This window comes from Sinohyriopsis cumingii, unplaced genomic scaffold, assembly GCF_028554795.1.
Source record: "Sinohyriopsis cumingii isolate HCF-2022 unplaced genomic scaffold, ASM2855479v2 utg002715l, whole genome shotgun sequence".
In the NCBI taxonomy this organism is placed as follows: domain Eukaryota; kingdom Metazoa; phylum Mollusca; class Bivalvia; order Unionida; family Unionidae; genus Sinohyriopsis; species Sinohyriopsis cumingii.
In genome coordinates, this window is record NW_028316281.1 from 280,810 (window position 1) to 296,025 (window position 15,216).

The 15,216-nt window shown below is 34.6% G+C and overlaps 1 protein-coding gene across 3 annotated transcripts in view; it reads left to right on the forward strand.

Moving 5' to 3' along the window:
- The first annotated feature begins 2,783 nt into the window (after positions 1-2,783).
- The window catches only part of LOC149770084 (regulator of microtubule dynamics protein 1-like), a 65,713-nt gene continuing 53,280 nt past the window's right edge, over positions 2,784-15,216 (forward strand). The window contains exons 1-2 of one of the 3 annotated variants that reach the window (XR_016418958.1): positions 2,784-2,924; positions 6,052-6,204. Coding sequence is in view for 2 of the 3 variants with exons in the window: in XM_089949423.1 (XP_089805549.1) it covers positions 2,808-2,924; positions 6,052-6,204 (270 nt within the window). In the remaining variant the exon portion in view is untranslated. The remainder of the gene's footprint in view (positions 2,925-6,051; positions 6,205-15,216) is intronic. The other 2 variants (XM_089949423.1, XM_089949424.1) reach the window with 2 other exon arrangements.

Genomic DNA, 15,216 nt, shown 5'->3' on the forward strand with positions numbered 1-15,216 from the left:
AGTGTGAAAATAAACACTAACTCTTTCTTAAAAAAAATGTGAGGGTATGTGTTTGTGTGTTTGTGTGTTTGTGTTTGTAAGTGATAAAGTAGGTTGGTGTGGATAGTAGATTAAAATGATGTTTGTTTTTTTTGGGCTGTTTGAGGTGTATATTTGGGGTTAGATTGGATTGCTTTGCGTATGTGGATAGTCTATTGAAGTGATTTATAAAAAATTTTACAATAGTGATGGGTAGCATAAAAAAGTGAGTGAGTGTTTCTTTTAGGTCCGCGCGTTGTTGTTTTTTTTTTGGTCATGATCTAGGTAAGATCAATTTTATGTTATTAGGGGGATGTTTTCCATCACGTCCGCGCTTTCACTATAAATTGAAACTCGCTGGGCAGTCTAGCTACCCTTGTTGATTGATCAACACAGCCAGAAGAATGAATAGCAGAATAGTGAAACTGTTAGAACTCCAGATGCACCTGGAATATGCCAGGCGCATAGTAAAGGAACTATCAGCGGAGGCTATAGTAGAAGAAGCAAGAGTAAAGAAGGAAGAGGAGGAGAGAAGAGATATGGAAGAAGAGGAAAAGAAAAGAGAAGAGAGGATGTCGTTCAATATTCCCGAGACAGAGGATTGGGGTGTTGAAGCGAATCATCCTCCCTCTGCGCTCCCCAGAAGAAAGGTGAAAGAAGACTGGGGAAGAAGATGCCTGTGTGGCGCCAGGCCAGGAAGGTGCAACCATTAGATAGGTGCATCAGGAGTTCAAAAAACAGCCCTTTTCAGGGCTACCCAATACTCTAGAAAAGAAATAACGATCAATTTGCCAATGTGTGTAGGTAGAGTAGTGTGAAAATAAACACTAACTCTTTCTTAAAAAAATGTGAGGGTATGTGTTTGTGTGTTTGTGTGTTAGTGTTTGTTAGAGCTCAGGTATGTTTGTGTGAATAGTAGATTATGGGTTTCTTAGCGTATGTGAAGAGTATAGTTAGGGTTTTATTATATGAAATGAGAAAGTAGGGGGATGTTTTCCTTCACGTCCGCGCGTTGTTGGGTCATGATCTAGGTAAGATCAATTTTATGTTTTTAGGGGATGTTTTCCTTCACGTTCGCGCTTTCACTATAAGAAGCCACAGTGTTAGTTGTTCAAACCATTCTGCAAAGAATAAAAAGAAGATGGCGTCAAACCAAATGGACAAAATACAAACCTTACAAGACGTTTTAGACAACTTAGGAATAATGGAACAGATGCTAATAAGACTCGTTGAAGACCATTATTCCTATAGTCCCCATCGTGTAAAGATGGAAATTAACAACTTAAGAAAAGCAAAGGACAAGATTAGTGGTGTGATGAAGGAAATAAAGGAGGAGAAGGAGGATGAAGAGGAAAAGATAAGAATAAGAACATGGAACGAAAAAATTGAAAAAGAAGAAGAAAATGAGAAGAGGAAGAAAGAAGAGGAGGAAGAGAAGAAAGAAGAGGAGGAGAAAAAAAAAGAAGAGAAAGAGTGTTGGAGATAAAATAAGAAGTTGGTGGAGGAAAAGAAGAACTTAGAAGCAGAAGAAGAAAACCCAAAGGCCCTTTTCAGGGCCAGCCATATATCTCGAAAAGAGATAGCCTTTCCATTGCCTACCCCTTTTTTATTTTATTTTATTTTTAAAAAAAATAGAGACCCTCCCTGTTTCAATTTTACATAGACCCTATACAGTCCCAAGGGTTTTTTGGCCATGTTAAATTTACATAGACCCTATATTGTCCCAGGGTTTTTGGCCATGTTAATTCCCATAGACCCTATATTGTCCCAGGGTTTTTGGCCATGTTAATTCCCATAGACCCTATATTGTCCCAGGGTTTTTGGCCATGTTAATTCCCATAGACCCTATATGTTCCCACGATTTTTCTCCATGTTAAATTTACATAGACCCTATATGTTCCCAAGGGTGTTTTTAATGATAAATCCCATAGACCCTATAAGATCCCCCTTCACTACTAGTGTTAGCTTTGTATTTACTACACCTTATTTAGGTGCATCATCATCCATGACCGAAATAGACTGCAAGCTTGACAACACATAACGATTGACCTCTGAATACATAAATATACAAAGTTGAAACTAAAATCATCACAAGTAATCTCACACTCTTTAAAATCTGTTGTATAATGGTGTTACGGCCTGAAGTCTGCTTGACAACTTTGTCACGTTTTTACAGCTATCCCCACCCAGCAATGTTGACTAATCAGTCTGAACACGAAATGTGCAAACAAAAATAAAAAAATCCTCATTTTCGTATGAAAACAGTTATTAATGTGACAAAATACACAATTGAAACATTACAATTTCAGAACCTCTTTTTTCTGATGTAGTAATGCAGGCATTATGTTCACTGACAAAAATATAGAAACAAGTCCATGCAAATCAAATTTGCCTTAAAGAATATAAGAAAAATCTATTTCTTTAGTAGATATAAGGAACTATTTCACTTGAACCAATACAATGATTCTACCTCTCTCGTTAAATGTTTCCTTAAATCTTCAAATCGATATAATTAGTTATAAACAATAAATGCCAACAATTAGCCATTGTTTCAAACATAAATCACAGCAATTGTGACTATTATTTGCTAATGTGTGTGTGTGTGTGTGTGTGTGTGCGCGCGCGCGCGCGTTCGTCATATCTTGTGTAAAAAAATTGTTTGCCTATTGACATAAGCCTTGAAATAGTTGTTATTATTATTATTTATTATTATTATTATTTGCATTATTTTTATTTCAAGGGACATAACTGTGATAAATCTTTCGCGGAGGAAGAATTAGTGCAGTGTCATGGTGGCTTCCGTCGGATTTCGGGCCTTGTCTATTTCCAACCATTTTATACGAGTAGTGCAAACATTGCACCTACAACAGGCCCTTAAATTGCAGAATGTTTTGAAAATTAAAAAGGTAATACATTTGGTATAATTTAAGTTGCTTTAAAAGCTCAATATTTTCAAGACCAACACTTTGTACTTCGCCACTTTATTGTGTGACCGTTAATGAGGTGGGGTAGTACTAGTCCAACATGTAAGACCTCGACGCTGATATATATGTTGTGGGCATAGCCCTAAATAAAAAACAACATGTACTATTTCTTACATTGTAGGACTAGGCTAGTACTAATGATAGTACCTTTATCTCGTACGTGGACAGGGTATTAATTCGATCCTATATCTACGATTGGAAGAAAACGGGGTCTGATTCATACCTAGATTTTTTCAAACAGTATTCCTTATGTTCGTAACAATTTATGTGTACTATTAAAGGCCGAAGTTTCCTTAGTTTATTCCACGTTGGAAGGTCCTACACTAAAGGACCATTATTTTCATTTAAACGATCCATGACTAATGATTGTATTTCACGGATATTACGTAGTCCTACAGGTAAGACCTTGACGCTGGTATTTATGTTTTGGGCGTCAAGGTCTTACGGCCTAACTAACAGCACTGTGTAGTGTGTTTTGATGTCGACTAACATCGTAACGAAAGTCAGATTTTCAGGAATATTGCACACAACTGGCAACTAAAATAACAGCGCTTTTCTACAAAGCAAAGTCATGATGTTTTAGTCAGACTTTACTTACACTGATGTCTTTTCTCTAATAAATTCAGATTCTCACAAAAGAAATGGACCTGTTTTAAAGTTTCATTGGCCTACATTTCAGTTGACTGGAAAGCGATGAAAGCTGGGAATGCTGAAATCGGGTTAATAATAATAATGATAATAATAATGCTTTATTTATAGAGGTTGACTCATTAGTCAAGGAGTGTATAACAATGCACATTATATGAAGATAGCAATAATTAGTGTTTATTTTAACATGTTTAGTATTAAAATACTAAATTCCATTATCTATTAGAAACACATACATGTACATGATATCTTTTCTTAAATACTCTAATATTTTTAGCAGATTTTACATGTAATGGAAGCTATTCCACAGAACTGTACCAGAGTATTGAAAACTCTTTTTAAATTGCTCTGTTCTTGGTTTTGGTACTAGAAGGTTTCCATGTGCTATTAATCTCAACTGGTATTGTGTTTAAAAAGGCCTGAATAAGTTCTGAAGATACTCTGGTGCAGTTCTATGTAGACATTTACATAAAAGAACTGCCTTGTGAAAATCTATCCTGTCATATATTGTGAACCATTTGAGTTCTGTAAATAATGCTTTTGAGGGATGATCAACAGATGCATCTAAAATTACATGTGCTGCTCGTTTCTGAAGTTTAAAAATCCTGTCAAGCTCAGATTTATCACAGTTTCCCCATACATTAGAACAATAGTCCATTGTTGGAAGAATGTATGACTTGTAGTATAGATTGCGAGTTTCCATAGGTAAATATTTCTTGATTCTGCTGAGAAGGGCAATTTTAGATGACAGTGTTTTACAAAGCTTATCAATATGGTCATTTCATAATAAATTATTATCTACGGACACACCTACAAGCCTTTCATGTTTGACATTTTCTAATAGATGATTATTTATTGCAAGAGATAGTTTTGGGTTCCCTGACTTGTGTAGCTTTTGTGATGTCCCCGTAATCATACATTTTGTTTTACCGTCATTAATTACCATCCTATTTTGTTGTGCCCAGTTTTGGACTCTAATAAGGTCTGAGTTTAATCTCATTTGGATAACTTCAGTATCAGAACTAGATGTATACAAGGTTGCATTGTCTGCAAACAAATCTGTATTTGTGGATTCATTATTTAATGGTAGATCATTGATATAGATAAGGAAGAGGAGGAGAGGGCCCAAAACTGAGCCTTGAGGGACTCCTGAATGAATAGTGCGAGTTTGAGAGCTAATATTGCCAATGCTTACTTGTTGAGATCTTTGGTTTAGGTATGATCTAAACCAGTTTAAAGAAGGATTGTAAGACCTGTAACAGTTCAACTTTTGCAGCAGAATTTCATGATCAACAAGATCAAAGGCTTTCTTGAAGTCAAGGAAAACAATCCCAGTCATATGTCCATTATCCATTTCCTTCAGCCAAAGATCAGTTAATTTGGTAAGTTCTGTTTGGCGCGAGTGGTACTTTCTAAATCCTGATTGCGCTTTATGAAATAGAGAGTATGTTTCAAAAAATTTATAGACCTGAATGGCTACATGCTTTTCAAATAGTTTTGACAATACAGGTAGAATTGATATTGGTCTGTAATTTCCTGGATCCTCCTTTTCTCCTTTCTTAAAGATAGGTGTAACCTTTGCACATTTCAGTGTTTCTGGAAAATTACCACTCATTATACTTAAATTTATGATATGCGTTAGTGACTTTGTTATTACTGGTGCAGCAGTTTTAAGAATTTGTGGACCAATACCATCCAATCCAGAGGATTTATTAATATTCACCTTAATCAGCGTATCAAAAACGTCAGCTTCACTATCATTAGCTATTGAAAAATAATTATCATCAGGAATTTTAGCTCTTATAAAAAATGGAAGAGCATCAAGTTCAATTGGGCTGTTAGTCTGGTTCTGAATACTGTTACTGGAGATGCTTATGAAGAAATTGTTGAACATTTCTACAATGTCTTGTACAGATGTTGCTGTATCATCATTTTGCTTAAGTCTAGGGGGAAGACAACTGTTCTTGGGTGGGTTCAGCTCTTTTAGATGCTTCCACAATGTTTTGGTACTCTTACTTTCATTATTAGCCTGTTTATAGTAGTTCTCTTTTGCCTTATCTATCAGGTGCTTAGTTTTATTCCTCCACTTTCTATAGCTTTTCATGTCTTTTTTCTTGTGGAAATTATCGCCTAGGTGCCTGGCCTCATTGATCTCAGGGGTAATCCACTTGGGTGTAATTTGGTGTTTAACCCTTTCTGTTTTAATTGGGGCATGCTTGTCTAAGGCTGTGTTGGCCATTTTTAGATGACTTCGGAACATGTCTAGTTATACAGACTGGGTAGTGGTCACTCAGTGCATATACTGGCACCTTAATTAAGTTGAAATATTATTCTTTAACAAAATTAATAAAAATATGTTATGTTTATTTGAGCTGTAAAGTAACGTTTTGTTTCGTTCAAGAAACATATCCGCATCATGAACCTAGTTAAACATACTTCGGCATACCTCGACTACCGTAACATTGCAACAAATTCAAATGTATGTCAACGGAACATGAAAATGCGTCCATTTGCTAGTGTCATATTTTCATTCTGCCAGGAAAAAGACAGCACAGTAAGTATATTAATTACACATAAATTAGTGAAAGAGTGTTGATATATGTTGCCAAATGTGAGATATTCCTGAAACTTTGACAACTCATTCCAATGTCAATGACATCGGAACATGCTATACAAGGCCGTTATTTGGATAGTAAGACATAGCACTTAAACAAAACCAACATGTGCTATGTCTTACATTGTAGGATTAAGATATTACGTATTTGTGAAAGTGATATGTGTAAGGTTAAGAGAAAAGTTTGCATTTGTAGCAGAGCGCAGTTGGTATACCTTTTTGCTACTTTCATTTATTGTAGATGAAATAATTTTACAAGTTGTAGTTGTGCAAATCTTGCATGATTTAAGCAAACAGCCCATCAAAATGGCAGCTCCAATGTGCTGAAAAATAAGCCTGAAATAGTCAAGAGTATGCAAACTTTAGCAAAATCACACATACTTAAATAGTGCCTCCCCGATATATTTGTGAGTTTTAGGTCATCATCTTTTGGACCAAATAACGTCATTGTATAGCATTTTCTTAGGTCGACTGACATGGGAACAAAAAGTCAAATTGTCAGGAATATTTCACGTGGCAGCCTATATCTACAATTTTCTACAAAATAAAGTCATATTGCTTTATTTGGACTTCCTTACTCTGATGTCCTTTTTCTAATAAATTCCAATCCTAACCAGTGCTCAAAGAATTTTTTTTAGGCACAGGCCCCAGGCTGGTGACTTCATTAAACTCACAACTCACAAGCAATGACTGAAATTCCACAAGCCTGGTCAGTTCTTACCTGTCAACACTCATAGCTGGGAGAAAAACCTCCTGATTGGGGGTGGGGTATTTCCACACCTACCTCACGATCTCATAATCTCTCCTGATTTTTCACAGAGAATTCCCGTTTATTACATTGTCAATTTTCATTTCTCGGGGAACAACCTCCGATACATAAATAGATATATCGTATGCAATCCACATATGCCATATTCTATGTTGTGACGAAATAATTAATATCACACTACAAAGTTTTTTCTTCAGTAAATAGAATGTTTAGAAAAAACATTATTCACATAGATTTCAGATTTTTAAAACTTCTACAATAGTACTATTGTAAAAAAATTAAATAAAAAATTATCACCAGTTTCAATCCCATGAATGATCACTTTGAATGCTGTGTAATTTTCTCTACAAACCAAATTGCATCTCCATTTCTGCTAAAGAAACTCGGCCAGTAAATACCTGACATTCCTGTACCATATGTGTAAAGTTTAATTACCTTGATTAAATTAAAAGAAGGAATAAAACAAAAGGTACCACACAGTATATGTGCCCCCAAAGAACTAATTCAGAGTAAATATTTTATTTAGTAAACAGTGTTACATGCCTTAACACATTAACCCCTGGTGACGAGTTTACGTGGCAGGAGGTAGTAGACTACTGCCGAGCTCTGTAGCGTCATGGTCATGCATGATACACTAAAGTGGTGGTAAAATACAAAGGTAGACAGATGTAGCTCTACAATGATACCAAATATTCTGGAAGTTCTAGTTGCACTACAAAATACAGAGGGAAATACCTCTTTTTTTGGACCCAGATTTTCCCATCCTAAATTCACCCATGGTTAGAATCCAATTTTGTGTCCGGATTTTAGACTTTTTGGTCTCAGATCTAAGGCAGACTGGTATGAACTGCAAACAGACAGATGAACCTTTGCAAAAAGTAGGATAAGATGGGCATTTGGAATAAAGAGTGGTCTCGACTACAAAAATAATGGGCAAGCCAAATAGCCAACGAAAAACTATGTTTCGAACACAACTAGGCATTATGTTATCGGAAAATTACCTGGAAGTTGATTTATTAGGATTTATTCAGAAATAGCTTTCAAAATGTTTTTACTACTTGAATTTAAGGCGAAAACGACAAAAACCTCCAGGGGTTAATGTGTTAAGATTTAAACCTTACGAAATAAGGCGGGATATAAAACATGGGAAAAACAGTTGCCACATGTACGGTAACTTGTGACTGCAGATTTGAACTGTTAAAATGAAGTCCTAGGCATCATAAGTTACAACAAAACAGGGCATCATTTATTTGCCAGTCAATTGCTGGTGCTTATATTCACACACTGTAGAACATGGTTTCTTTGAAGTATGTCCGAAAGGCAGTCTTCTTCACAAGATAAATGCGATGATAAGGATTAACTGGTAATTGGTCACACTGGCTTTATTGTTTGTGTATTTAAGTCTAACCATTAGCTATTTATGCAGTTTAGCCACAGCTGACCAGAATATGAAAAAGGGGGCTTGTCCTGGGGGAAATATGGCATGTCATGGAGAAATGGCATATCCCATCGGCGCTCCCACATTGGGGCAAGGGGGTGGGGGCATTAGTTGCCTCCCCCTGTTTGACCTTTAAACATGTTTTGGCCTACATCCATGAAATTTAATGGCTGACCACTAAGTGTTCCCCTCCCCATAAAAATATTCTGCAGGTGCCTCTGGCACGTCTTTCGAGAAGTTTACCCTTATTGGACCTGGAATATTATTTAATATTTATTGAGACTGGCGCTTAAAATATGCAGAGTAAAAAACTCATCATTTTAGGTCCAAATCTCACAATTTTATTTGCTATTCTCCCTGTTTGGCTTTTGAAAAGTTGACAGGTATGTGAGACTCCAATTTCCACATGCCCCAAATTTCCCCTATTTTAATATTGTCACAAGCATTGCTATGGCTACAATTCGAATATAAATTTAATAAAAAAGAATTACACTTGAACACTATTCCAATAAATGAAATGATCATGCTTTGCATTCTATATATGCAGTAAAACCCAACTTAAAGAAATGTTGCTGCTGTTTACAAACTTGTCAAAAATATAATACATAGAGGCTTAAACATTCTCATTCAAGGCAATACTATTTAATAACTTTTGTTCTTGTACATGCATCTATCATCTCTTTGATGTACCTATAATGGCTTGTTCCACTTCCGGATCCTACTTATGGAAATTAGCACAATGGGTTCACCCACTACAACCTTCAACACATCTCAATAGCTATTGTCAGTCAGTTAATGTGAAACTTTGATTTTATACCTGACCTCTTTTCCTTTAAATTAATTGCCGCTATTTAAACACCCAAGGGATAGTTTTATATCAGTTCCAATCATTACAGATTACTATTTATACATACAATATGTAACAGGCATAGACTGTTGTTTTTTTTTTGTATGGGGTAATTTTTTTTTTTAAAGATTACTGAAAATTGTGTTTTCTTGAAACATGACTGTGTCAGGGAGTTTGGGAGTACAAATTCATATTTTTATCAAAGCTTCCATATAAATATCTGAAATAATTTGATTTTTTTCTTCCAAGTCTGTTGGTAGCTTTTATGAGATCTTTTTTCACAGCCTGAGACAGAAACCATGCTGGTTCATAAAACGTGAACACCAGCAGGCGGATGCAACAAATTTGGATGAATCTGCTAACTTACATTTGTCATCTTTCACCATTTGCATAGCATGCAGATGAATTGCAGTTCTTGTGACAATATCTTCATTTTGTCGACATTCACAAAAACAATCTCTTGAGTTCTTCAATTTATTAAATGAAGCGATCTCAGTCTGATGCACCTTCGGTACTCTTGGCATCCCTTATATTCCTGCTAAACAACAATACATATAATTAACAGTGATTGTGGGTGCTCAATTTTTTGCCAACCTCAAGTGCCCTTTTAACAGTATCCAGGAGGCTGCCTTTTACTTCCAAACACACCTGCCAAAGGAATGCCACAAATTATACTATTGACAGTTAATCATGCAGACTTGTACACACCTGTTATTTATCAATCCTAGGTGTGCATACAACACAAACCCCTATTGAGCCTTTAACTCTAGTTGCTTTAAGACTAACCACCATACATGTATTTCTACTCTTGATTCCAAAATGTTTCTGTCATAAAGACCTTCAAACTCATAATTCCTAAATCTAGTTTGTTTTCGTCTTATTAGAACCAAAATAAAGCTGGCATGCAGTTGTAAGATGCTATAGATTTTAATGATCACTTACTAGCCATGGGTTCAGCATTCCATTGCAAGATTACTAATATGGCAGTACTTTTGGAAAACAAACCTACAGTCATGGCCCTAATACAGATAGCACACTACAAGAAACTAATAATACAATGATAACAGAAATTGAAACCTCGCCCAACTGTTCTTAGGGGGTGGGGAAACCAGTGCCCCTATCTAAACCAAACCAAAAAAAAATAAAAATAAAAGAAGTAAAAAAATTCTAAGATGGTATAACCATCAATGCAACACCTGGTAAGAGACAGGAATGGAAGGAATGAACTTAACACATCCTGTCTATAAATATTAATGGAATAAATAAAGATAAGTTACTTAAATTTCGAAAGGATATAAATTATGATATAATGTTTTTCCAAGAAACTCATAATGGCTTTAATAATGAAAACAAAGCAATGTATGAAAGTGTTTTAAACGGTATACTTTTAAATAACGATTATGAAGGAAATGATGTGAAGGGGGGAGGTAGCAACATTGATTAAAAATAAAAGAGGATTAATGTGGGAAAGAATAGATGAAAGGAAATTTTTTAAAGGATGGCTTCTACACATAACCATTGAAAAGACCCATCTAATTAATATATATATGCCAGCCAACAGAAACCCCAAAAAATTATTTTTAGAAAAACTTACGAAATACCTTGAAAAATATACCATGGAAAATGTCATTATAGGGGGAGATTTTAATTGGGTAGGTGAAAATATTGATAGGGAAGGTGATTTAACATCGAACGATGTAAGGATTAAACCGGAAATGGAATTCTTTTTAAAAAAACATGATTTTGTTGACATATATAGAAGGTTAAATATAATAAGGAAGGAATATACATACGAATACAAGGAAAATAAAGGAAGTAGACTAGATAAATTTCTGTGTACAAATTATGATGAAAATATACATAAAGAAGCAGGGATATCAAACTTAAAAATATCAGATCATAAACTTATCTACATGACTATGGAAATTAAAACAAAAAAAAGATGGGGTAAGGGGAGATGGATGTTTAATAATTCACTTTTAAAAGATGCTAATTTTATAAATGAAATAAAAAAGAGGATTTTAAGCAAAGAGGGAATTTAGATATCATTTTAGAATGGGAAACTTTAAAAAAGAAATTCAAAGAAATAGCGATTACATTCTCCAATATAAAAAGCATGAAAAGGAAAATGGAGAAAGAAGCAATAAAATTTCAACTTCAAGAAACAAATAATAATGATCTAGAAGCCATATTAAAGAAAGAGATTATAGGCGATTATAGAGGAAGAAATGAGAGGGAGAGAAATTAGAGCTGGAAAATTCACCCAAATTTATAAAACAGCAGAAGGATTATACAAAAGAGAAGAGAGAAGGAAGGGGGGGGGATATTAGATAAAATAAAAATTGCAGACAATAAATTAGCAACAGAACAGGGGGAAATTATGAACTATATTGAAGAATTTTATTCCAATTTATACAAAACGCAAAGCATTACAGGGAAAACAATTGATGAATATCTGCAAGATATCCCTTGCAAGGTGATATCCTCAGAACATAAAGACTTATTGTGAGGATTTCATCTCGCAAGAAGAAATAAGGGAAAGTATCCAAACATCGAATAAAGGGAAAGCACCAGGAGGAGATGGACTCTGCAGATTTCTATATGAAATTCTGTGGAGAGTTGTCACCCATACTTGAATGGTTATACAATAATATATTACTTAGCAACAATAAAATGCCTGAAAGTATGAGGGAGGGTATTATAATTTTAATATATAAACAAAAAGGAGAAAAAGAAGACCTAAAAAATTGGAGGCCCATCTCCCTCTTAAATATGGACTACAAAATTATAAGCAAAATATTAGCAAACAGATTAAGAAAAGGTATGGTCCAAATGATCAGTGTATATCAGACATGTGGACCAAAAAAAAGAGATATACAAAATAACATACTTAATATACAAACAATTATAGACTACTTACATGAAAACAAAAAAAAAAGGCTGCTACGGTACTTTTTGACCAAGAAAATGCCTTCGATAGATTAGAACATTACACAAAAAGTTCTAAAAAAATTCGGTTTCGGAGATAATTTCCGAAAATGGACTAAAATACTGTACAACAACATAACCTCTAGAGCACAGGTCAATGGAGCCATGACAGAAAGATTTGAAGTTCAAAGATCAGTGAGGCAAGGATGCCCACTATCTATGCTATTATATGTAATAGCAATCGAAATGCTGAGTATTAGCATAAAACTCAACAAAGAAATAGTTGGTATAAAAGTTCCAAATATAAAAGATGTGAAAATGCTACAGCATGCTGATGATCGCACAAACTTTATAGAAGATCCAAAATCCTTTAAACACTTAATAAAGGAATTTGAAAAATTTGGTAAAGCATCCGGGTCGCAAATCAATCAAGATAAAACAGAAATTTTGGAAATAGGAAACTGGAGAGGTAAACACTCGAATATACCTCCACAACTATTTTAAAAAAAGGTTAAATCATTAGGTATATATTTTGGAATAAATGAAGAAAAGGAGAACTGTAAAAAAATAGAAAACAAAATAAAAATGTTGATATCTGGGCACTTACGCCATTATGCATCATGGAACGAACCCAAGTGGCAAAAACATATATGTATGTTAATATAAATTATATTATGAAGTCGATAGACATAAATAACCTTACACTAAATAAGATAGATAACCAGATTGTAAAATATATATGGAATTTCAAAATGCATTATATAAACAAAGAAACGTTATATAGGGCAAAAAAAAGGGGAGGAATAGGAATCCCTTGCCCTATACTTCTCAAAATAACACATATACTAAATAGATTCAAAAGATTAAATTCAGCCCCTAAACTACCGTGGGAGGGAATATATATTTGCTGGTTTGGTTTTACCCTTAGAAACAGAATTGACATATATAAAAACAATAGACTTACAAAATTACTTGTAATACCTAGGAAATTTAGGAGTACCAAAGAATTATTACTTAAATATAGAGATAAAAAGGAATTGTGGGAAATTGACGAAAAACTTACATATAACTGGATAAGGGAGGAAATCACAGGGAAAATAACATGTAAAGTAGAAAAAGAACATTATGTATATAAATTGGAAAAAAGCATGGGGGCACTGGTCAAAACTAGGCTCCCTAAAAATCCAAAGCCTCTGCTTCAAATACATGCATGATGCATGGTTGACAGGAGAGGCTGCAGTGAGACGGCATATGGTCAGAGGACCGCCAAAATGTCCACTGTGTAAGAAAGGCCCTTTTAGTAAAACACACACAATACTACAATGCATACAAACCAAAAACAATAGGGAACAAGTTATAATAGAAATACAAAAAAATGAGACATTCAAACCACAAAACCTTATGTACCTTGATGGAAATTTTAACAAAAAAACACTATACAAAATAACAAATTACATTGTAACAACCATGAAAGCTTGTGGACAGGTGATAACAATAGATAAGAGATGATAATATCCCCCATGAGGAAAGTACAGACAAGGACGCCTTGGGGCTATGTCACATGGCGCTATGCGAAGTGAACAGGACCATGGAAGAGTCTGGAAAAGGAACCCTTGTGGAAGGGATAATAAAAATATAGAAATGAGAGACATCCTTAACAATATAAATACATCACCCACCTTTTTTTTTTTTTCAATCTTTAAATACTAACCATAGTACAGCTCCATACTTACTAAAAAGACAAAATATAATAAAAAATATTTTTGAAACTTTGGCATAAACTTAAATAAAAGAGAACCTGCTTGAGATGGGAGACGTACAAATATTAAAGAAAGTACAGACCCCACCTTGAGCACAGTTCAATCTTTCTCAATATACGAGAGCGACATATAGTGCACACATATAAACCAGTAGGGTTTTAAAGTTATATACATAATGCTACTCACAGAAAATTCCAAATTAAAAGAACACTCCCGGTGTATTAGAAACACTGGAGAAAGTAAGACAACTGGGAATAGATTTGACACAATATGCTGTCCCCACAAGAAAACAAATAATAGCAATCACAACACATAGCACACTCATATAGCAAACATGGGACATAGGCGGCCCTAGCAAGGTCGACAGATTTACTAGGGAAGGAATCCCGAGAGGATAATAGAAATCATTCTCGGATGAACAACCCTATAGACACACTTGGGAAACTTTGAAATACCCCATTCCAAATGGTTAAATCAAAAGTTTTGAAAATCTATTTAAAAACAACACAAACAACACACCTTTGGGGGTAACAAATACACATAAAACTATTTAAAGGCTTTGGCTAAGTTTGGGGGGGGCATCTGTCTGGTGCCTCCCCCCAAAAAATAAAAAAATAATACATGTATGGATGCATTTTCTGGTGTAGGGATGGCACTGGGCTTCACCAGTGTCACAAATTTAGACTTATTTTGCTTATTGACAACAAAATATACCATCTACCAATATTTTTGTGACAACATTTTTGGCCGTTTAAACTTGTATGTACAGTCTTGGGTTTGTGTTGATGAAAGGAAGCTGCAAACTTGGAAGTAAAATGCACTGGGAGCGATCAATTGTTGCATAAAGAAATGTTTTGTTCATATTGACCAGCGCTATTTTACATCATAATCTGATTAAGCAGTCACCTGGCCTGGGTACTGTAAGCTCTGATACACTCATATAGTCATAATTTCGCATTAGCTACAATCAGTTAACCTCTGAAGACAGGAATGGCTGAATAGACCAAGTGACATTTTTTGCAATGTTCCCCAAAAATAGTTTTGCTGAAACTTCAAAGAAAACTGATAACCTCTGAAGCACTGATTGTTCTGTAAAAATGCTAAGCAAACAAAATATTTTTAAAAAATTGGTCTCAATCAATGCTCTACAACAATTAATTTATTCTTTTTTGTAATTTTTCAATACACATGAATTTCAGATAAGTTTTGC